At 51.2% G+C, this 22,124-nt stretch overlaps 1 protein-coding gene across 2 annotated transcripts in view; it reads left to right on the top strand.

Annotated features, from left to right (window-relative positions):
- WNT5B (Wnt family member 5B) overlaps positions 1–21,882 on the top strand; it is a 103,728-nt gene extending 81,846 nt beyond the window's left edge. Inside the window, exons 2-5 of one of the 2 annotated variants that reach the window (XM_036118668.2) lie at positions 9,552–9,703; positions 10,927–11,174; positions 15,440–15,732; positions 20,489–21,882. In XM_036118668.2, the coding sequence (XP_035974561.1) occupies positions 9,552–9,703; positions 10,927–11,174; positions 15,440–15,732; positions 20,489–20,947 (1,152 nt within the window). In that variant the 3' untranslated portion in view covers positions 20,948–21,882. Of the gene's footprint in view, positions 1–9,551; positions 9,752–10,926; positions 11,175–15,439; positions 15,733–20,488 lie in introns of those variants that run through there. The other variant, XM_036118685.2, reaches the window with a different exon arrangement.
- The last annotated feature ends 242 nt before the right edge of the window (positions 21,883–22,124 follow it).

Here is a 22,124-nt window from a genome sequence, read left to right as displayed (position 1 = left end):
GATTCATTGAGAAAAGCTTAGAAGAACAGCTAGAGAGACCTAGAGACAGAGAGAGGCCCTTGGGAGAAATAATTAAGGCTGGCAGGGAAAGGCTATGTTAATTGAGCTGCAAAGAAAGATGAGCATCTGGGGATTCTTTCAAGAGGTTATGGGATTTTCTGATCAAGTCTTGGGTACATAATTGCATTCATCTTTGGTCACTACTTAAAAAAATTTTTTTAAGATTTCATTTATTTATTTGACAGAGAGAGACACAGAGAGAGAGAGGGAACACAAGCAGGGGGAGTGGGAGAAGGAGAAGCAGGCCTCCCGCCGACCAGGGAGCCCGATGTGGGGCTCGATCCCAGGACCCTGAGATCATGACCTGAGCTGAAGGCAGACGCCCAACGACTGAGCCACCCAGGCACCCCTTTAAAAATATTTTTAAGGGAGAAAAATATCTACAAAAAAAATCCATCTAAGAAAACAACTAGCTATAGGACTAAATGGTAAAAATTGGAAGGAAAAAAAAAGGGGGGGTGCGGCAGGCAGAGGTGGTTTTGCCAGAAGGCGGTTTTGGTCAGATCCTCGTTTTCTGGAGTGAGAAGAGAAGAAACAAAATGCTGAGCTGGCCCCTGGCGTGGTCATGGCAGCTGGTCCTAAGTGAATAGTCAATGCAGACCTTGCACTCCGCGAATGGTACCCATGTGGTTTGCGCTGAGCACCCTCCCTCCCCAGCAAGCCCGCCCGCCCGCCCTCAAATAGTTATCCCAAGTGGTTGTCTCTGTGCCTAAATTTTTCAACCTGCATTTAAGGCAGAGGTTTCTTTTTGAGTATGAGGACCCTTTTTTAAGCTCGTCCCCACAAAAGGTCACGTGCCCCCTGAGACTATAGTTGTACTTTCCACTGAAGAAATATATGAAGATCCTCTCAAATCATTGGGTGTTAATGAGACTTTTTCTCATTTTATTTATTCATTTAAAAAAAAAAAAAAAAGCTCTAGGCCCAACATGGGGCTTGAACTCAAGACCCCGAAATCAAGAGTCATGTGCTCTGCTGACTGAGCCAGCCAGACGCCCAGACTTGTCCTCATTTTATTTTTTATTTTGATTTTTATTATTTTTTTAACGATTTTATTTATTTATTTGACAGAGAGAGAGAGAGAGAGCGCACGAGCAGGGGGAGCAGCAGAGGGAGAGGGAGAAGCAGGCTCCCCGCTGAGCAGGGAGCCCGATGCGGGGCTCGATCCCAGGACCTCGGGATCATGACCGGAGCCGAAGGCAGACGCTTAACCGACTGAGCCACGCAGGTGCCCTTGTCCTCATTTTAAAATGCTTTTTGAGGGGCACCTGCGTGGCTCAGTGGGTTAAGCGTCTGCCTTCGGCTCAGGTCATGATCCCAGCATCCTCCCTGCTCCCTCCTTTCGGCTCCCTGCTCAGTGGGGCATCTGCTTCTCCCTCACCCTCTCCTTCCCCCAGCTTGTGCTCTCTCTCTCAAGTAAATAAATAAAATCTTTTTTAAAAAATGTCTTTTGGGAGCACCTGGGTGGCTCAGTCGTTTGGGCGTCTGCCTTCTGCTCAGGTCATGATCCTGGGGTCCTGGGATCGAGCCCCGCATCGGGCTCCTTGCTCAGCGGGGAGTCTGCTTCTCCCTCTCCCCGCTCCCCCGCTTGTGCTCTCTCTCTCTGTCAAATAAATAAATTATCTTTTAAAAAATGTTTTTTTGTTGTGCGATATAACATATACAGAACAATGCATAGAGCGTATATGCACAACTTAATACATTGTTATAAAGGGGATTGCCATGTACCCCTTACTGAGGTTGAGAAACAGAACATTGCTGGCACTCCACAAATTAATTCTCTTATGTCCTATCCTCATCACAGTCCCCTCTCCACCCCTGAGGAAACCACTCTCCTGACGGTCACAGTCATTGTTTCCCTGCCTTCCCCACGTACCATGTATGGATCCCTATGGAATCATAGTTTATATATTCTTTTGTGACTTGCTTCTTCTCAACGTCATGTTTGTAAGATGCACGCATGTTGTTGCATGTAACTGTACTTCATTCACTTTCATCACTGCCTAATATTTCATTGCATTAATATATCACAATTAATTGGTCCATCCATGGTTGTGGATGTGTGTGTTGTTTCTAGTTTGAGGCTCTTTTTTTTTTTTTTGAGAGAGAGAGAGAGAGTGTGAGTGTGCAAGCCAGGCAGGAGAGGGGCAGAGGGAGAGGGAGAGAGAATCTTTTTTTTTAAGTTGTATTTATTTATGAGAGAGAAAGAGCAGAGAGAGGAACAGAGGGAGAGGGAGGGGCAGACTCTGCGCTGACCCCCACATGGGGCTCGATCCCACGACCCTGAGATCATTACCCGAGCCGAAACCAAGAGTCAGACAATTAACCAACTGAGCCACCCAGAAGCCACTCCAGTTTGAGACCCCTAATAGCACTGCTATTCTTGACATGCATCCTGGTGTGCACGTGGGCAGACATCTCCAGGAAAATGGAATTGCTGCATTATCAGGAACACTTAAAAAAAAAAAAAAAGTAACAGCTTTGTTGAGCTATAACTCCAATACCATACAATTCACCTGTTTAAAGTGTACAATTCTGGGGTGCCTGGGTGGCTCAGATGGTTGAGCATCTGCCTTCGGCTCAGGTCATGATCTCCAGGTCCTGAGATCGAGCCCCACGTCGGGCTCCCTGCTCAGCGGGGAGTCTGCTTCTCCCTCTGCCTCTTCCTCTCTCCTGCTTGTGCTCTCTCTTTCTCTCTCAAATGAACTAAAAAAAAAAAAAATCTTAAAAAATAAAGTGTACAATTCAGTGGTTTTTAATCTATTCCTGGGGTTGTGCAACCACCAGCAACCACAATCATCAGTAACACTTCCAAATGAATTAGGGTTTTATTAATTATAAGGGTCTATATACATGGAGATCATCACAGTGGAAGTAGGTAGACGTATGTATTCCTTCCAGAGACAGTGCTTGGTTTGCGTAAGTTCTGTGGTTCTGGGCCCCCAGGTAAGAAGCCACTGGTTTAAGGCACCGACAGGTAGAAATTTGCCATTAACACAGATACATGTTCCCTGGAAGATTTAGCGCATTAATTCCTATGGGCTGCTTTATGACAGAAGTTCTCAGATTTGGGTGTGCACCAGAAGCACCTGGAAGGCTTGTGTAAACAGATTGCTCGGCACCATCCGCAGAGTTCAGATTTAGCAGGTCTGGGTGGGGCTCGAAAATTTGTGTATCTAATCAGTTTCCAAGCCATACTGATACTGTGAGTCTGGGGACGGTACTTTGAGCAACCTGGTAGCTGGCTATTACCTTGGAAATCAGAGAACTGAGCGTGGAAGGAATTCATTCAATCATTCCAAAGATAAGAATTAGACAAAAGACACTTACAAATTGTTGGAGGCAAAGAAGGCCATTCTCAGGCTCTTGTAGCTCGAAGTGGGGCCGCAGGAGCGGAGGGGGGGGAATACGCTTTGTAAATACTACGGAGGCCCAGCCAAGAGGACTTGACAATTGGTTGGGCGTGGAAGGTAAAGGAGAGGGAGGAGTCAAGATGAGCAGCAAGATTTTAGGCCTGGATCCAGGAAGAGACTTGGAGGACAAATAACAAGCAAGATTGTGAGGGAGAGTGTGATCAATCAGTATCTCAACTCCTGTACTCAGCTCTCTGGGAAGATTTACCCAGCCACCATTTCAGGTCCCATTACTGCAGATCACGCGAGTTTTCCTGGGTGACGCATGGCTGAATGCTTGTTGGGAATTCAGTATCGGGGTTCAGGGGGACTTCCTAAATTTAATGAACAAGAATGATTCTGAGGACACTGGAAATTATTGAAGTCCTTCTTTATTGCAGTCTCTCTCCTACCTTTCTCAAAACACCTTGAAATTTTCTTTGACCAAACCCCATCTTTATGGGAAATCCTTCTTCCCCTTTTCTCCTACTTAAAGCCTACACATTCTTCAAGGTCCTACTCCATTCCCACATCCTGACTATGAAGCATCCCTTGGACTCTTCAGGCACTTGGTGTGTCCTGCCTTTCAGAGTAGCTTTTTCATGTTTCCCACTGCTAGATGAAGCACTGCAAGGCGCACCGTCTTAGACATTTTCAGGTTATCTTATAATAAACAGCTTTAGAGGCTGCCTGCTACTCATGTCTTTGAGGAGAAGGTAGAAACAAAGCTGAGACCTGGAATCTCCAGAATCTCAGTTAGCAGCTAACAGTAGATTCCCAAATAGGGATACATTAGTAGAAGCAGCTTTTTCTGTGGGCTGGGCCATATGGAAACCAAAAGGACTCCTTTGTCCATGAGAGACTGGCCTCCGTAGCCTGCCTTCTATTTTCTCTCTTTTTTTTTCTTAAAGATTTTATTTATTTTTTTGAGGGAGAGAGCCCAAGCTGAGCTTGAGCTGGGGGGAGAAGCCGAAGGAGAGGGAGAAGCAGACTCCCCACTGAGCAGGGAGCCTGGAGCGGGGCTCGATCCCAGGACCCTGACCCAAGCCGAAGGCAGATGCTTAACCAATTGAGCCACCCAGGCGTCCCCATAAAGGATTTTTTCCCTTATATTCAAAGCGAGGATAATAATGGCATAGTGATCACATAGAATTTTAGTGAAGCTTAAATGAGAGAATTGGATATAAAATATTTGTCTCAGTGCATGTAGAAGGTGCTCAGTAAGTGTCCTCTAGTATCAAGTATTATCACCAGTTATCAACCAAGAGCCATTTATTATTGTCTAGTACAAGTATACTAGGCACAGTGGTGCATACAGAGGAAGTAGGGGAGGTAAGTTTGTACGTTCGGGAAACTGCGTCTACTGGAAGAAATATGCACGGTTCCAAGGCAGCCTGGGTGGAATGGTGTCTTCACAGTGCCAAGGAAATCCCAAGTCAATGGAAAGATTTCCATGGCGTGGAATTAATCAAAGACAATTTTATGGAGGAAGTGAATCTTGAGCACGGACTTGGAAGTATTGTTGGAGATGAGAAAGCATCCCTGGGAAGAGGAGCAGAATGAGGGCTTGGGGGGTGGGAGGGGCAGAGCTTGTTCTAGGAGCAGGGAGAGATTGGAAAAGAGACCCCAAAGCGGGAATTTCAGAAGAATGAGACGTAAAATGAGGCCAGGCTGGGAAGTTTAGAATGGTTGAAGAGCTGGGAACCACTATAAGTCTTCAAATGGGAATATTATGATGCAAGATTTGTGTTTCAGGAAAACTGGTGTGGGCGCCATTGGGTTAGACCACAGAGGACTGCTCTGGTGTTCAGGTGTATTTACCTGAAAATAGAGAAGGAAATTACTGAGCCTGACTGCATTTTAGGAGGTGTTTGTCAAGTATTTTGAGATCCATAAAGAATCTTTCTTGGGGCACCTTGGTGGTTCAGTCAGTTAAGTGTCTGACTCTTGATCTCGGGGTCGTGAGTTCAAGCCCCGCATTGGACTCCATGCGGGGTGTGGAGCCTACTTAAAAAAAAAAAAAAAAGAATCTTTCTCTACAGTGGTGGAAATGATGTGGCGGAGGGGAGAGAAGCCTCCATCATCCTGCTCCTGCCCTACCTGCCCCCACAGAAATCATGGAATCACTAGAGACAATGGGAGTGTGGCCAGAGTTCACAAAGGGAGACATTCGCTTCCCAAAGACTGCTAAGAGTGTCTGTCAGGAACACTGACAAAATTGCAAAGGTATTTTTTTTAAGGAGGTTCCATGCCCCAGCTCGAACTCACAACCCCGAGATCAGGAGTCACGTGCTAGACTGCAGTCCAGGTGGACTGCAAATGTATTTTTTAATCACACGTTCCATAGCTCCTCCTTGGGTCACACAGAAAGAATTAGCCAGTGGCAGCCAGGAAAAGGCTCCCTTGGAGGCCGTTGGTTATTTCTGGGTAGGTTTCTAGGTGTGAGGGTGCCTGTCTGGGACAACGGGGCAGGTGTGGGATGTGACACCATTTCATGTGTGACTCATACCTTACTTGAGTTCTCGGGCTCTGGGGGAGGTCAGTCCTGAGCACCCAGTGGTGGCCTCTGTGAACAGCTAATGACCTTGTCAAAGCCCTTGCCGTGGGGGGGTGGGGGGTTGTGTTTCATGGTGGCACTGCTCTGAGGTGTGTGTGGAAGCACAGGTCAGCCCCACTTGTCCACGTCTCTCTCCTTGGGCTCCTACCTCTGGGCTAACTACTTAAGGGAATGAAAAATGATGACCGAATCCAAAAAAGGAAGAAGACCTGGAGCCCTGTCTTCAAATATGCACCCCTTTGGTTGTGCTGGTAAAGCCGGGCATCGCAGTCTCAGTGAAGGACATGGCACAGCGGAGTCCGGGATGTGGGGTCACAGCCCTGCCACCTCCCTATCTCCACAGCAGTTTGAAGAGAGGTGGGCTGGGCAGATATTTCAGAGTCTGGCTTTCCCTACGGGACCCCGAAGAATGTACACTATCACCCTTTACCATTCTTGATTCTTGTCCCGGCTTTCCTTCTTGCAGTACTCTCGGGACCTAGCACAGGAGGCGTTTCCTTGCTCACTGCCGCGTCTCCGGCCCTTAGAGCAGTAACTGTTACAGAGGAGGCCCCTGGTGCACCTTTGATTAATGACTTTAATGAATAAACAAATAACTGACTGAAGAAGTAGGGCAGAGCAGATGTCTGACCAGCTCCTTCTGGCCCTCTGGAGGCATCTTCCCCTTCCCTGACCCTCTACCACTAAAGGACAGAGACCCCGGAGTCCCCCGGGGCTTCACTGTGTTTGCTGTGTTTGATAGCGGCATTCACCCCCCAGCAAGGCGAGAGGCTTTCGTTCTCTGAGGAAATCCGTGGTTATGACAAAAGGCGGAACAAGGAATCCCCTCCCCTGTCTTTTCCGTATTTACTAGCTCTTTCTTCCTATGCAAAGAAGAGCCTCCCCTGGTTGAGTCGTGCTGTAAACCTCACCTGTGAGCACAAACAGGGCTTTCCATGTGTCCCACTCATCAAAGCCAAACCATCCGGCCCCACGCAGCTTCCCTCCGCCCTGGCTGGGCTGAGGCCAGAAGTCTCCATGCTGCCCATGCTGATGAACCCAATCACCAGTCTTCACTTTTCTCCTCCCAGCTCCGCACAAGGAAAGCCAAGAATGTAAGCCAGGGCCGAGGGTTGGCCCCTCGGGCTCTGTGACATGCCGAGGGTGGGTCACATCTGCCTGCGTCCTGCCAGAGAGCATCCTGAGCGGTTGTCGTGGAGGTGGGGGGGGCGGGAAGGGCGTGCAATTTCAGGTGCTACACATCTGGAAGGCAGAGAAAGAAGTCACCACACGTGCGGCAGTCTGTTTTTTCTTTTTAAAGTTTTTAAAATATATTTATTTTTTAATGCGCGGCCAGTTTGATGGAAAGCACAGCATGGTAGGAACAGCTGAGCCATGAGCCCTCTCTCCGTTTATGCTCGTGAGGCACCGAGAGGTGGGATTAGCAGCTCTTGGGAAGTTTGGCCCTAGCTGGCCTGTCACTGGGGAGTCAAAGCCACAGTGACCGTTAGCAGGCACGGACTCCTGTCCTTGGCTCAGAAACGGTGCCCCCCCGCCCATGTGGCCTCGGTTGAACCTAGGAGTTGCAGAGCCAGAAAGATTTCACAGGAGCTTGATGAAAAGGTGTGGCAGAAGTGAGAGACGCTGGTGTGAGGGGGGCATCCCTGGGGATAAGACGTGTCACCCGTTGGGAGACAGAACTCAGCTCTCGGGCAGTAGGAACGTGTGAGGATGTGTGGGGTCGGCGGGAGGCGCGGTGGCGGGAGGGTAGGTGTGGGGGAGGGAGGAGGACCACAGGGGAATGGGGGCAGCTCAGACTCCTCAGTCCCCAAGAAGGACTGGTAGGTGGAGTTGAGGATGTTTGCACAAGGAAACCCTTTGAAGCTCTTCTCTCGTCCTCCCCTCTCTGGACCTGGTTCCCTCCCCTCCATAAAGCCATTAGCTTCTGGTGCCGGCCCTATCTCTGCTCCATCTCTCTTGGTTCCAGTCGGTGCATTCACAGACCTCCTGCCCTGAGGGACGGGGAGGATTTATGGGGGGTAGAGGGTAGAGGGGGAGGGGGCATCCTTTAGAGGAGGCGAGGTCTGTTAGGAAAGTAGAGTGTGGGGAGCTGTTAGTCGGCGGCGCTAGAGGCCAGATCATTTCCGAGCGGGCTCTGCATGACAAAGGGGAAGGAGCAAGTTTCTTCTTTGATCTGCCCCCTGCCGGCCCCACACACCTGCCTGTTGGTGCTCCCGCCCCAGCTGAGACCTCAAGAAGAAAAACCAAAAGGGGGTGGGGACCAGGCTGTGGCCCAGCTTCCCTGGATCCTGTTCAGGCCACCTTCCTCTCTTGGTGGCCCCAGGACAAAAATATCTCCTAGGCTGATGACCCGAAGCACCTGCCGCCCCCTCCCGGAGAGCCCGGAGACCCAGGGCCGCGGGAGCCGCGCGGTGAGATGGGGTGGGGGCGGCTGGGAGCGCGCGCGCCAGTGTGTGTGTGTGTGTGTGTGTAGAGTTGGAGGTGTTAAGGGGTCCTGGGAAGAAGACTCATTGGAGATGTGGGGTCACGCCCTGGATGAAAGCTAAGGGGGAAACGAGGTGGGGGTGAGTGGGAGGGGGCGTGTTTTTATAGACTTGCTCTAGGATCCAGAAGCAAGGATTTTCCGTTTGTTTCCAAAGGCTGGAGGAAGGGTGCTCTTTCGGGGATACAGGCACAGGCGTGAGTTACAAAAAGCATAGGCAAAGGTGTGGGAAGCTCTTGAGCTACAAGGGAAGGGGTCGTTGCTTCTGGAAGATGCGTCTTCGGCGCAGACCATTGAGGCCGGCGTTGCAGACCAAGAGCTCGCTGTTGCCGTCAGTGCTCCTGGCCGCCCCTCGAGGGCCACAGCGCAGAGGAGGGGAAGGAGGCCACCTAGGAAGAGACCACCTCACCCGAGGGAGCTTTAGGGGCACATGGCATTTCTCAGAGAAGCTGCCCTGAGAAAGTGCAAAGTCCTCGCCCTTCTGTCTGCTCTATTCCTGGTAAACAAGAGCTGAGATGCGGAAACTTCCTTGGAGTGAGAAGGGTACACATTGGGAGGGAAGACTCCTATTTGGCTGCAGGCAAATCCAACTCACCAGCTGTTCTTAGCCCAGGAAGGAGCGCTCTGACTGGAGTGAGACGTACAGGGAGGAGTGGATGGTGCCCTGGCTTCTTTGGATGTTCTGGAAGAAGGGCAGGTGTGAGCTGCAGCAACCACAGCATCTTCCTTGATGCTACCTGGAGCACATTCTGTTCTGGAAATGACTTGTTTTCATTTCTCTTTTCTAGTTTCTCAGCTCATTGTTTCCTTTGGAATTAGGTCCTGGGTAAAGTTCCCACAGTTTGGGGTAAGAGACACAAAGGCGGTCCCCTGGTGAGAAGAGTAGCCGTAGGAGATGGAGGATGGAAAGAGGCTGAATCGCTTTGTGGGGGGAGCAGAACTTGACGTTAGCCCCCCCCCAGCACCTCATCCTTGGTGCTAACCCCCTCCTCGTCTCCCCCGGTCCTGCCTCATCGGCTGCATCTCCACATTGATGCTCCCTCCATTCTGTCTTCTCCAGGGAGCCCCATTTCGGAAGCCGACCGCCCCCGGGGTCTTCCCAGGGCACTGGGGGGGGCCGAGGCCGAGGCCCACCATGGCCAGCCTCCTGCTGCTAGCCGCCGCTCTGCTGTCCAGCTGGGCCCAGCTTCCGGCCGAAGCCAGCTCCTGGTGGTGAGTGAGAGCGGCTGAGGCCCTTCTCTACAACCTACGCCTCCTTTGGTAATTAAATGTGGAGAAGGGTCACCGTGCGTTGTGATCATTCCTTTATTGGTAGGAATCCTAAGGACCGCTTTCATCCCAGGAAAACTAGGACAGCCTTTTCTCGAACAAGCCCCCAGAGGTGAAGGTTCAGCGAGGATAAAGGATTAGTTCATTTGGGTTTTTCCTCTGATCCTGTCTGCTTTCCCCTTTTTTGGGACCTTCCTCCGTCCCCATGGGTTGTTAGAAATAGCTCTTGTGTTGTTATTGGATCAATAAGAACATTGACTTCTTTTTTTCCAGTGGGAGCAAGGAGAGTAGAATTCCTATTTTATAAGTCTGAAGACCAGATGAGAGGTTGAGAGATTTGCAGGACCCTTGTGTGGCCTTCTTTTGTGTTTTTAAGACTACTGTCATGGCCAAGTCAACCTGGAAATGGCCGGCCCTCCCCACCTATCTTGCCTGGGCTGGGCCCCGCTCACATTTGTACTCAGATGGCACATCTTACAGTCTTCTCATCTAACTGAACACTTTATCTGGTAGAGCATGAGCCGAAGCGAGAGCCCCTGAACGGATAGAGTGGGTTAGGGGATTTGTGGGTGGGATATGGAAGCGAAAACCTTTAGACTGTGTTGTGATGTATGTAAATTGGCTTCTGTTTGCAAGGCATAAGGGCAGTGCTATTTGAAGGAATTTATTGCTTTCCATCACATACCCTGCGCACGGGCTAAAGTGAATGAATCATCTGCACCCCCTGAATAAGTCATGTGCTCTCCCGTTAAGGTTTGGCTGTTTCTGTCCTCCACCTGGAATGAATGTCCTCTGCCCTCTCTGTTGCCCTTTTCTGCCTGCCCCCATCCCTTAAGACCCATTTCACACTCTGGCCATTGCCTTATAAAATCTTTTCTCTGGCTGTAAGAGCTCTTTCTCTGTCTGGTCACTGTGGATGCAGAAGCTCAAGTCTGGCTTTGGCCCTTGACACCTCCCGTGTCCTCTGCGTTTGTGCTTCAGTTTCCTATCATGCCCTTTGAAGACAGGGCCTCTGCTTTAGGAAGTTTCCTTTCCAAACCCTTAGTACAGGGCCTTGCACACAGAAGGAAAGCACTTGCTAAATGTGTCGAACGAATGACTTCATGCTGCACACAGCACACGCTCACCCCTTGGCCTCCTGTCCCCTTTCTGGCTCTCCGCTGTAGGTCATTAGCTATGAGCCCGGTGCAGAGACCCGAGATGTTTATCATCGGTGCCCAGCCCGTGTGCAGCCAGCTCCCTGGGCTCTCCCCTGGCCAGAGGAAGCTGTGCCAACTGTACCAGGAACACATGGCCTACATCGGGGAGGGAGCCAAGACGGGCATCAAGGAGTGCCAGTACCAGTTTCGCCAGCGGCGGTGGAACTGTAGCACGGTGGACAACGCGTCCGTCTTTGGCAGAGTCATGCAGATAGGTAAGAGCCCACCGGCACATGGCTGGCTAGAGGAGCCGGCTCGCCTCCCAGGCCCGGCACAGAGAGCCCTCACCAGTGTCTGAGTTCTCCGAGGCTTGGAAGTGGTGTGCAAGGGGAGACGGAGATGCACACAGGAAGCAGGGTCTCAGATGCCGTGTTGGCCACCCAGCTAGCGCTCAGAGAGCCCTCTGCTCCCAGCTCCGCCCTGTCTGCGGCGGTCAGCGGCCACTCGCTCTGGGAGGGTGGCAGAACAGCGGAGTTGAGTCAGAGTGGATTTACACTGCCCTTTGTCTCAGCACAGGGGCCGGGGGGGAGGGTGCTTTGACAGCATTGGGTAGAGAACCGAAAATTGCAGCTCTGAAAGTGTAGATGACTTTTACCTCTGCCACTTGGACCCTGAGAGAGAGATAGAAGCTTTGGGCCAAATTGGTGATAGCTGTCATTAACCTGACCCAGGTCCAGTCCTGGCTTTTTCATTCCAGAGGGATGTGTGTGAACGTGGGGGAAGGGGACAGACCCAGAAGAAAGATGAGAGGCCACCTCTTCCTGGATTCCTGTCCCTTCCCCTCTCCCCCCTGCTCTCTGGCTGCCCTATTGCTTAGGTGGAGGTGTGATTTGGGGTCTAATTGTTTGAGGTCCTTTTGAAATGCAATCCTCCCCTCCCTGGCAAGAAATTGAGAAATCCGGCCCTATTCTACTGGGTCTGATCGGCAGGGCCATAGAAGGAAGGTGTTAGGGCACTGTGTTCTTCTGTCTCGCATTCTCCAAAAGAGGTTCCCCTCCGAGGAAGGAGGGCATTTGGGAGTTACTTGAGGCTGAGTTTTTCCCAAAGGACGATTTTAGCAGCAAGGAGGGTATGAGGAAGGCCCCTCCCTCCTGATCTCTTTCCCCTACCCATGTTGACAAGTGAGGACCAGGGGAAAGTATACTTTGAATCTTGCTGCCCTCGTCCTTCCTTTAGTATCAACTCAAGGTCTAGACAAGGAGGGCTCACATGTTCCTGCCACAGTCTTACTGGGCAGCTTTCCTAAAAGAATGGACTTGGGGTTAAGTGGGAATTGTTCATAATTTATTGATTCTCCTCAAATACACTTAGTATCTGGTAAAGTCTTAGCAGCACTCCCTGCGTTGGGTTCTGGATGAGGAGAGCAGGAGGACCCCAGGTGTAGAGAGAGGCATCCACAAATCATTTTCGGGGACCTAATGCGTGCCTGACATCCCCTAGATCCTTTTCATGTGTAATTTTGTTTGAGTGACAGCCAAAAAGTGAGCTTTACTTGAGGAAAGGAAGGGGTTAGCAGGAATGGAAACGCCACTGGGTGCGGACTGGCTTGGGGGAATGACTTGTGCCAGCCGGCCCTCCCATTCTCCCCGGACCCTGTTCTGTTATGAACGGAACCCCCTGCTTGCCTTATTTTCACAGTTTCTTTTTGTAGCTTCCCTGCAGACTTATGCTACCTGGGAAGCTATCCTCCATTCATGCCCTTGGTCCCAGGGTGGCTCCTGGGGAATCCTCTCTCTCTCTCTTTCTCTCTCTTTCATATATATGACTTCCAAGAAAGTCCTCCCTTCTTTGAAGCTGCTGCCAGAGTCCACCACCAGAGGGCAGCAGAGCACCTTGGAGGGAGCCGTGGTGCATGGCTCAGCCTTGGTCAGGGGTGCATGGGGGCACCTTCCTGGTAGTTGGGTGGCACTACTGAGAAACAGAGAGAGAGGGCGTGCTCCTGTCCTGCTGTCTCCTTGTAGGGGGAAGATGCCAGGTCTCTCTAGCAGCAACATGGCTGCGGGTTTATTAGCCTCTATCCTTGAGATGGTTTGAGTTTCCACTCTGAGTTGTTGCACGTTTAGAGAAGCCCCCCAGCTTGCTTGTCCATTCTGAAGCCCTGCATTATGTCTTGCTGGCTGAGAGCAGCACTAGTAGTCTGCACTTAGCAGAGGACCCAGTTGCTCCCCAGGAATGCAGAGCTGCCCACCCTCGATGCCTCAACCAAAAGAGGCAGAGCACCTGCAAGGACAGCTAATCCACCTGAGGACAGAGTGGGATCCGAACCCATCATGATAGGCCAGGACGGTCAGAGCACAGAGTGTCTGCATAATTATGCTCAGATGCGGGCACATTATTTTGAAAGGCAGTTCTGAGAGGCGTGATTCAGCTCGGAAAAGCATGTTTGCTAAAGAACTGAGGAAGAAATCAGACTTCTGTAGCCTGGAAATGACAAAACATAAAAGGCCTATCAGTTGTTTTCAAATGCTGAAAGGCTGTCAAATGGGAAGGGATTAGACAGCGTAGCTCCAGCAGGCGGAAGTTACAGGGAGGCATTTTTCAAATGACTATAAGAAAGAATGTTCTGGTGATTAAAGTCATTAAAAGATGATGGGCTGGGTTGCCTTGAAAACCCAGCCGGCTTCCCTGAGGAATGCTGTGAAAAGGAAGAGTCACAGTGGGAGGGATGTAGGTCAGGCTGCAGATCAGGGCTCCTCCCTGTCCCAGGATGCCAGGTCAGGGGCTTGCGACTCCATCTCAGGAAGACTTCTCAGGCATGGCTCCCGCACCGAGGGGAATAGACCCTCCTCCAGACGAGCCTGTTGGTCACCCTAGCATCCTGGTTGTTCATTCTCCTAGTCTGACTACCCTAGATTAGATAGAGCCCTGGTCTCTGGCAGTGGATCAGCACTGACTCAGATGTCAGTCCTGATGGTTGAATCATGAGTGTGACTTCCCACCTCATCTGGGTTTTTCTTGTCCTGCTCCTAGTCCACGTCTGACCAGAAGCTGACCCCTGGTTCCTTGAGAAAAACTGACTTGGCCAGTCTGGTCTGGTTGCAAGCTTGACTGTGTCCTACCTAGACAATCAAGAAGGAGGGCAAAGTGAGAGACCAGTTGAGGACTGTAGACTGCTTCCGTCTCCACCTGCCAAGACAGGATTATGGGAGGTCTACTTTTTTTTTTTTTAAGATTTTATTTATTTATTTGAGAGAGAGAGAGAGTGCACAAGCAGGGGGGAGGGGTAGAGGGAGGAGCAAACTCCCCGCTGAGCAAGGAGCCTGATGTGGGACCCAGGACCCTGGGATCATGACCTGAGCCAAAGGCAGATGCTTAACTGACTGAGCCACCCAGGCGCCCCTATTTTATTTTATTTTTAAGATTTTGTTTTTTATGTAATTTCTATACCCATCCCCACGATGAAGCAGCCAAGCGCCCTACTACTTGCCTTTTTGATTCTAGCCATCCTCATGAGTGTACAGTGGTATCTCATGGTGATTTTTTTTTAAGATTTTATTTATTTGTCAGAGAGAGACACAAGCAGGGGGAGCAGCAGGCAGAGGGAGAAGCAGGCTTCCCCCTGAGCAAGGAGCCCGATGTGGTGGGACTCGATCCCAGGACTCTAGGATCATGACCTGAGCTGAAGGCAGACACTTAACTGACTGAGCCACCCAAGCGTCCCCTCAGGGTGATTTTGATTTGCATTTCCCTGGTGGCTGAGTATTATTTTTTTATAAACATTTTTATTGAAGTGGAACGTGCATCATAGGAGTTTTTAAGCGGTTCACTACAGCAATAGAGAGGAACACAGTTCAGAGTTTCTACTGGAAGTGATCTGGACATTTGGTGAGATGGCGCTGAGTATCCTGTAGATGTGGTTCCCCAGTGCTCTCAAGTAGGGAGGCAGCGTGGATCCCGTGCAAGGCAGAGGGAAACAGCATGGATGATTCTGGACATTGTAATTCTAGCTCGCTTCTCCTCCTCGTCTCTGCCACTGTCTAGCTAGATAATGGCAACAATAAAAAAGACAGATGTGTGGCCCATTGAGTGGTGAGAAATTGGCAGCTGTGAGGAAGAGGTTTTTGCTAGGATACAGAGTCCTACTATTGGTCCCATGATTTCTACTCTGGCTCATTCTGTTTGTCCCACATGTTCCATAAATTCCTTAATGCCCACCCTCCCCTCCATTTAGGTCTGCCTCCTCGGAATCTACTGGCCATGTACCCTTCCCTGGAACGGATATTAGTGTGGGCCAGGGCTGGAGGGATTCATTCTAGTCTGTGTGTTCACAGGGTAGGGGAGGCAAATTTCTGCTCGTTATCAAGAGCAGTTTCCAACCCTTAGAGCCATGGGAAGTGAAAGACGCTTCTGCTGACATCGTTTCGCCTCCTGGGAGTGTTACCGGCCAGGTGATGGTGTTGGGCCCAGGAGAGGCAGAAGGAAGGAAAGGGCCTCCGTAGGAGGCTGGCATCCCTCCCCCCTCTCCCGCCTTCTCTTGCAGGGAGCCGGGAGACCGCCTTCACGTACGCAGTGAGCGCCGCGGGGGTGGTGAACGCCATCAGCCGGGCCTGCAGGGAGGGTGAGCTCTCCACGTGCGGCTGCAGCCGGACAGCGCGGCCCAAGGACCTTCCCCGGGACTGGCTGTGGGGCGGCTGCGGGGACAATGTGGAGTACGGCTACCGCTTTGCCAAGGAGTTCGTGGATGCCCGCGAGCGGGAGAAGAACTTTGCCAAGGGGTCGGAGGAGCAGGGCCGAGTGCTCATGAACCTGCAGAACAACGAGGCGGGGCGGAGGGTAAGCGGAGCTCCCCCACCTCCACGCACGCACGCGCCGCCCGCTAACCAGCTGTTCCTGGGCCGAGCTGGGAGCCGTGGCCTGGCCATGAGGAAGGGGGTCGTGCTGACCACGGTGATTCTGACCTACAGCCGCTGACCTAGATGCCCGCATTGCCGACCTGATCCATTTCATGAGGCTCCATTCCCCAGCAGGGCACGTGCAATTGTCATTTTTATGAACCTTGTTTATTTCTCCCCAGGACAGCTGTCCCTAGAGCACTTGGGAGCAGCCTCGTCATCAGGATTCCAGGCGCTCGAAGTAGAGTTCTTGTCTTCACTGCCCCTCTGTAATGGGAGCAGATAGGACAGCCGCCAGTTAAGGCCGTTAGACCCAGCCTAGGGTTTATGATTTGTGAGAGGTGCAGGCGGAAGCACAGCTGACTTTTAAGAGCTGCTATCACGCACATCCGGAGGCCCGATCCAAAAGCAGGGGTCGGCGCTAATGGCAGACACACTTCTACACCCAGAGTGCCTTGCGGGAGCCGAGTGGGAGAGAGAACCATCTTTTGAAGGCTGTCTCACCAATCACATGTGAGACGTGACTGTTTTTGAGTCTCAGTTTCAGTAGAAACTCAAATGTGGGCTTTGAGGTGAGCGTGGTTTCCCGCACGTGCGGAGCGTACCTGGGCATCGGCTCTAGGCTTCCTTGATGGCCGGGCGGAGGGCGCGCGCTTTCTCTGCCTGCACCTTGCTCGTGAGGACCTCACCCCTGGGCACATGCTCGGTCTCTACTTCCCTTTGCTGCTCCTGACATGGTCTGCCTCCGCCGCAGGATCCCGGAGGGCTCGCTCAGGCAGCAGCTCTGCTTGCTGCTGGTTCAGGGTTATCCTGTGTGGAGGGGAGGGTGGGGGTGCATCAGGGTCTCCCTTATAGAGAGACGTGAGGTCTGAGTGCTGGGTGGTAGGAGTCGCTGCCGGCACAGGGCCAGGGCGGACCACAGACCTCTCAGGAAACTACACAGACTTCTTTCTGGGCGTGTTTTCTGCATTCAGGTCTGTGTGGAGCCAGCTGGCTCAGGGGCCCAGGCAAGATACTGTCGTGAGACCAAAGATGAAGTAATGAAACAATGAGACTAGCAGTTTCCTGAGAAGAAATCAATTCAGAAAGTTTATGTTGGTTCATTGGTGATTCAGGAACAGGATATGGATATATTTCTAAAAAAGTATTTACCAATTTAAAAGATCGACTCATGTTTCCTAGTGAGCACGTATCAAATAAATGGAATTGAAATGGCTTTTCTGTGACTCGGGCCCTGTGATGTTGGTTTGGTAGAACGTGGTAGGCTTGTGTAAACTTAGTCTCGTCAGTAGCGTGATGTCAAGTTGAAATTAGCATTGGTCATTTGCCCCGTGTCTTCCTTTCGGAGCCCATATCCGAGGCTAGATGTGGGTGTGAGGGGTCGTGTTAATCCGGGGCAATGTTAGGAGTTCTGGCTGTTGCTCTGGTTCAAACCAGGGCACAGAGAACAGCACAGTCTTAGATGACTTTCCACTCAGGGCATCTGTGCGGCCACCTCTGTCCGCCACAACTTCCTCTCTGGCAGTCTGCTTGCCAGTCTTTGGGGCTCTAACCACGAGAGACTGGAAGAAAAGGTTAAGATCTTCACTTTATCTCCCGAATGCCCAAATTCTATCCATTTTTTAAGATCCCGGTTCAGATACCACCTATTCCTTAAAATCTTTCCCATCCTCCATCATTAGTAGGCTCTCTGCATCTGAACTGCAGTAGGTTATTTGCTACATTTTGAGGTCTGGCCTACTTCACCTCCTCCCTCTGGCTGGAGCTTTCTCAGCCCAGGGATTCTGTCCATAGCTCCCCGTGCTTTACTCTGGTGGGTGGGCGCATGTGAATCCGAGCAAAGTTCCCATACTGCCGCCTAGGAAGAGGTCAAATTCATGGAAGGCTGTTTCCTGTCCCTACTCTGAGCTCTCCTTGGGGCGTTGCGGCAGATGCCGAGGTGACGGCATTCATCCTCATCCGGGCCCCATTGCAGTCGCAGGCTTGACCCCACTTCTGCTGGCTCCTCGTTTTATTGCCCTTAATTGTTTGTTTGTTTATTCTGGCCCTTATCTTGGCCAACCTTCCTTCCATCTGCCTTGTTTCTCACTTACACACCTTCCCCGTCTTCCTCTGTCTGTCTCCCTGCCTTCGGGCCTCCTTCCCCCAGTCTCCACACCTCTTCCACAGCCTTTATCTCTCCCTTTGCTTCTGTCTGCACCGGGTTGGGAATTCCTGTCCCTCTCTATTTTTTATCCCCTCTCCAAGGAGCAGGCCTCTGCCATCAATCACCATCTGAGGCCAAAGGTATTCACCTCCCACCTCCTCACACCTACACAAAAAAATTCCGTAGGAAAGACTAAAATGGTGGCAGGAATTGAAAATTCCCTGGATTGTATTTTACAACCAGTTAATTTTATTTTTAAGTCATCTCTATACCCAACATGAGGCTCAAACTCCCAACCCCAAGATCAAGAGTTGCACGCTCCACCGACTGAGCCAGCCAGGCATCTCAACCCCCAATTTTTTTTAGTGGACTATCTAGGATCTGACATCTTGGCCACTGAGTAGATCTGGGGCATACTTTGCAGGAAATTTCTCTTGGCCTTTGAGAGTCTCTAGTAGCCCCATTGTAGACATTGATGGCCAGAGCGGTGGGCTGATACTGCCTTGTCACTCAAGGGCTTAAGCACTTTCCAGATAAAAGCTGCCTGATCCTTGTGACATTACTATCAGTTACCAAGCTCAGTCATACCATTAGACAGTGCAGAAGAGGGACTTAGGGCTTTGCCAGGAGGCAAGATGTAGAACTAAGAAAATGTTTTAAAAATTAGCTTTTATCGCTTTTTCAGTTAGCAGGAAAGGCTAAAAATTGGGATTTTTTTTGGCCTTCTCCTGTCAGAAGAGCTTCTATATATTATCAATAGTAAAATACTTAAGAATACAATTATTACAGTGTCTTTCTTTATAGAGGAGGGGTGGAATGAATGTCTCCTTAGTGAAGATCAGTGACACTTTACTCTCAGATTTGTTTTACAAAAGCTCCCATTCTTACTCTGTGGAGTCTCCTTCAACTCTCCTTCCTCAAATCTCCCTAAGTGTAGGCTTCCAGTAGAGATGCTTATCCTGTCCCCTTGGTCACTTAGTGGCAGGGTACACAGTTTTAGGCCCTTAATGTTTCCTGCTTCCAGCAGCGCCAGATGCCTGACGTCCCTCTCTAAACCAAGGACCACTTGCAGAGGAATGTCAGGCCCCAGCTCAGACTTGGGGTGGGGGGGAATATGTGCCAGAAGAGGGTAATTGCAGACCCCATCTTTGAAGTGCCTGTTGGAGTGGGGTGTTGGTCCCTTTATGCCCTGGGCCTGGAGCTGCCCGCCCAGTGCTGGTGCCTTTAACCTTGGGGAGGAGCCTCCTTCCTTCTCTACCCTAAGCCATTTTTAAGCCCCAAGACTGGAGTGCAAAAGGGCTAGTCATTCTGACTCCCTTCTGGGTGGCCCTGAACAGATTACTGAACCTCTCTAGAGCTTCAGTTTCTCCAACACAAAATAGTAGGAATAATTCCACACCAGAAAAGAAAAAATCAGGAAGAGTTTTGACAGTAGTAACATGAGCTGATGATGCTGAAGCGATTTCTTGCCCCAGCAGGGGTGTCGGCACCGCACCGAATAAAGACACAATCTGGGGACTCTTGAAAAGAAATCTGAGAGAAATCCTTGGAAAATGAGTCCCGACTCATTTGGTGACAATGGCTGTGGCGTAAGAAACTGTTCTGCAGCGGGCGTGCATTTTGAGCCTGCCATCTGCACGCCGGGCCTGCCGCCAGGGCGGTCGGACACAATGCGCCAGGATGCTTTCATTGAAAAGCACTTTGTAAGCAGCATTCCGGTCGACTCTTGCTTTTTACAATTTTGATTTGGGATAACCCAAGTTCAAATCCACTCCACATTGTTGCAGTTCAGTGGCTTTGAGATGGATTTGTTTTCAGATGAATCGCCCCTGTTGGTGGGCCCAGCGACCCGCTCTTGCCTGGCCCAGCCCCCCCCCCCCTTCCTCCCCACTCAGCCTCTTCAGGGGCTGTCTGCCGGTGCCGGGGTGCAAGAAAATGGTCTTGGTCACAAGTACAGCGTGGTTTGTGGTGAGGCCCCTATGACTCCGTGGAGTTAATGACCAAATGTTAACACAGAAAAAGGCACTGTTGAGTTCTTAAGGGATTTGGCGGAGAGTCATGGAGAGCTTTTGCAAACCACCGCCATGCCTGCAGTTTCTGTCGCAGGCTGGTATCATGGCTGGATTTTTTTTTCCTGACTGTACTCCATCTCATGCAAAAGCTGGACAGCGTTTGTTGCTTTGTATTTGTTTGTTTGAGACTTTGGTCAAGGTAGAAATATCCTTTTTTCCCCCTGATCGTAAATATGACACATGTATCATAACAAGTTTGAAGTAATAAGAAATGGACAAAGTAGGAAGGGCAAGGGCACCAAATGCCATCATCCTTGGAGCATTGCCTCCCCAGTGTTTTTCTACGTGGTGCTCCTTTTATCTGCTTTCAACCTGGGTAACCGAGCTTCCTGGAAAGATCTTTCTGTACATTTGAAGACTACTCTTCTTCCCCCCGCCCCAGCCCTCTTCCGTATTTGGCCTCTGGCGCCCCCAGGCACCCTCCTGACACCTTCCCCCCAGGGTCCTCCTTCTGACCGCCTTCTTTCTCCTCCCCTCAGGCTGTGTACAAGATGGCGGACGTGGCCTGCAAATGCCACGGCGTCTCGGGGTCCTGCAGCCTCAAGACGTGCTGGCTGCAGCTGGCCGAGTTCCGCAAGGTGGGGGACCAGCTGAAGGAGAAGTACGACAGCGCGGCCGCCATGCGCATCACCCGCAAGGGCAAGCTGGAGCTGGTCAACAGCCGCTTCAACCAGCCCACCCCGGAGGACCTGGTCTACGTGGACCCCAGCCCGGACTACTGCCTGCGCAACGAGACCACGGGCTCGCTGGGCACGCAGGGCCGCCTGTGCAACAAGACGTCGGAGGGCATGGACGGCTGCGAGCTCATGTGCTGCGGCCGCGGCTACGACCAGTTCAAGAGCGTGCAGGTGGAGCGCTGCCACTGCAAGTTCCACTGGTGCTGCTACGTCAAGTGCAGGAAGTGCACGCAGATCGTCGACCAGTACGTCTGTAAATAGCCAGCGGGGGGCGCTCTTCCGGCCGCTTCTCCACTCTGCCTCACAAAGTTTATATTATATAAATCTATATAAATCTATTTTATATTTGTATAAATAAAGGGATGGATGATAAATAATTAAAAGAAGAAAATGGAAAGGAAAAGCTTATTTAAGAGACGCTGCTGGAGATGTTTGAGGATTGCACTGTGCTGGTTCTCTGCTCCCGGGGCAGGGGCTTTCCCCCCTCCCTCAGGACGTCAGGACTTGGGGCTAGTCGCTGTCTATCCACCGTGGCCTTGAGGAGTGGCGGGTAGATGGAGAAGATGATTTTGTCTGGAGTCTGCCGGCTGGATGACCGCCCTGTGACCCCCGTCATTAGGCCAGGAGGCCCTGCACAAGGTGGCAGGAACTGCGCTTACACCATCCAGTCTTCAGGGTCTTGTCCAGAATACGGATTGGTTCCGGAAGAGGCCCGGTGTTTTCTTCCCCTTTCACTTGTGTGCATCCCAGCAGAACCCACAGTTACAGGAATGAGCAGAGGTCCGATGTCATCTCTGACAGGTGACCACACAGAGGGACCCGCGCCTCCCCAGACTCCCAGGCCTGTCTGTCCAGAGAGAATGTCTGTTCCTCCACAGTTCACTAGGTCCTGCCAACGGTTCCCTGAACCGAGGGGAAAGGGGGTCAACTGGCCTGACATGTTAGGAGAGAGATGAACTGAATGTTTGTGCCGGAGCCGTCGTCGAGAGCCAGAAGCGTCCCTGGAGTGAGTGAACGTTGCACTGTGCTCCCACAGGGAGAGGAAACGGGGTGCTGCTGCTGTCACTTCCTCCACCACGGGGCCCCCCTGAGCGACAGGAGGTGCGGCCAGCTCAGGCTCGGCTGGCCTGGCACACTCTTTCCATCTCTGCCCCGGATGTACAGTGTCTCTCTGACATTAAATACCCTCCACTGGAGTCTCTCTCCCTTTCCTTCTTTGGACACATGATTATCTTTCATGAGTCTCCTTTTCTTTTTGATCTGATCCTTAGAACCCTGCTATGCAGCGCGTGCGTGTGGGAGAGGGTAAGGAAATGGACACTTTTTAGGGCTCTAGTCTGGTGGTTGGAGACAGAGACAGAATATTATGAGAACTGAATAAGGTAAAGCATTTAAGCACTCTCCCCAAGGGCCAACACAAAGTTAAATACTCGTAAAT

Source organism: Halichoerus grypus, chromosome 6 (genome assembly GCF_964656455.1).
Source record: "Halichoerus grypus chromosome 6, mHalGry1.hap1.1, whole genome shotgun sequence".
NCBI lineage: Eukaryota > Metazoa > Chordata > Mammalia > Carnivora > Phocidae > Halichoerus > Halichoerus grypus.
This window is presented reverse-complemented; position numbering and strand designations above follow the sequence as displayed.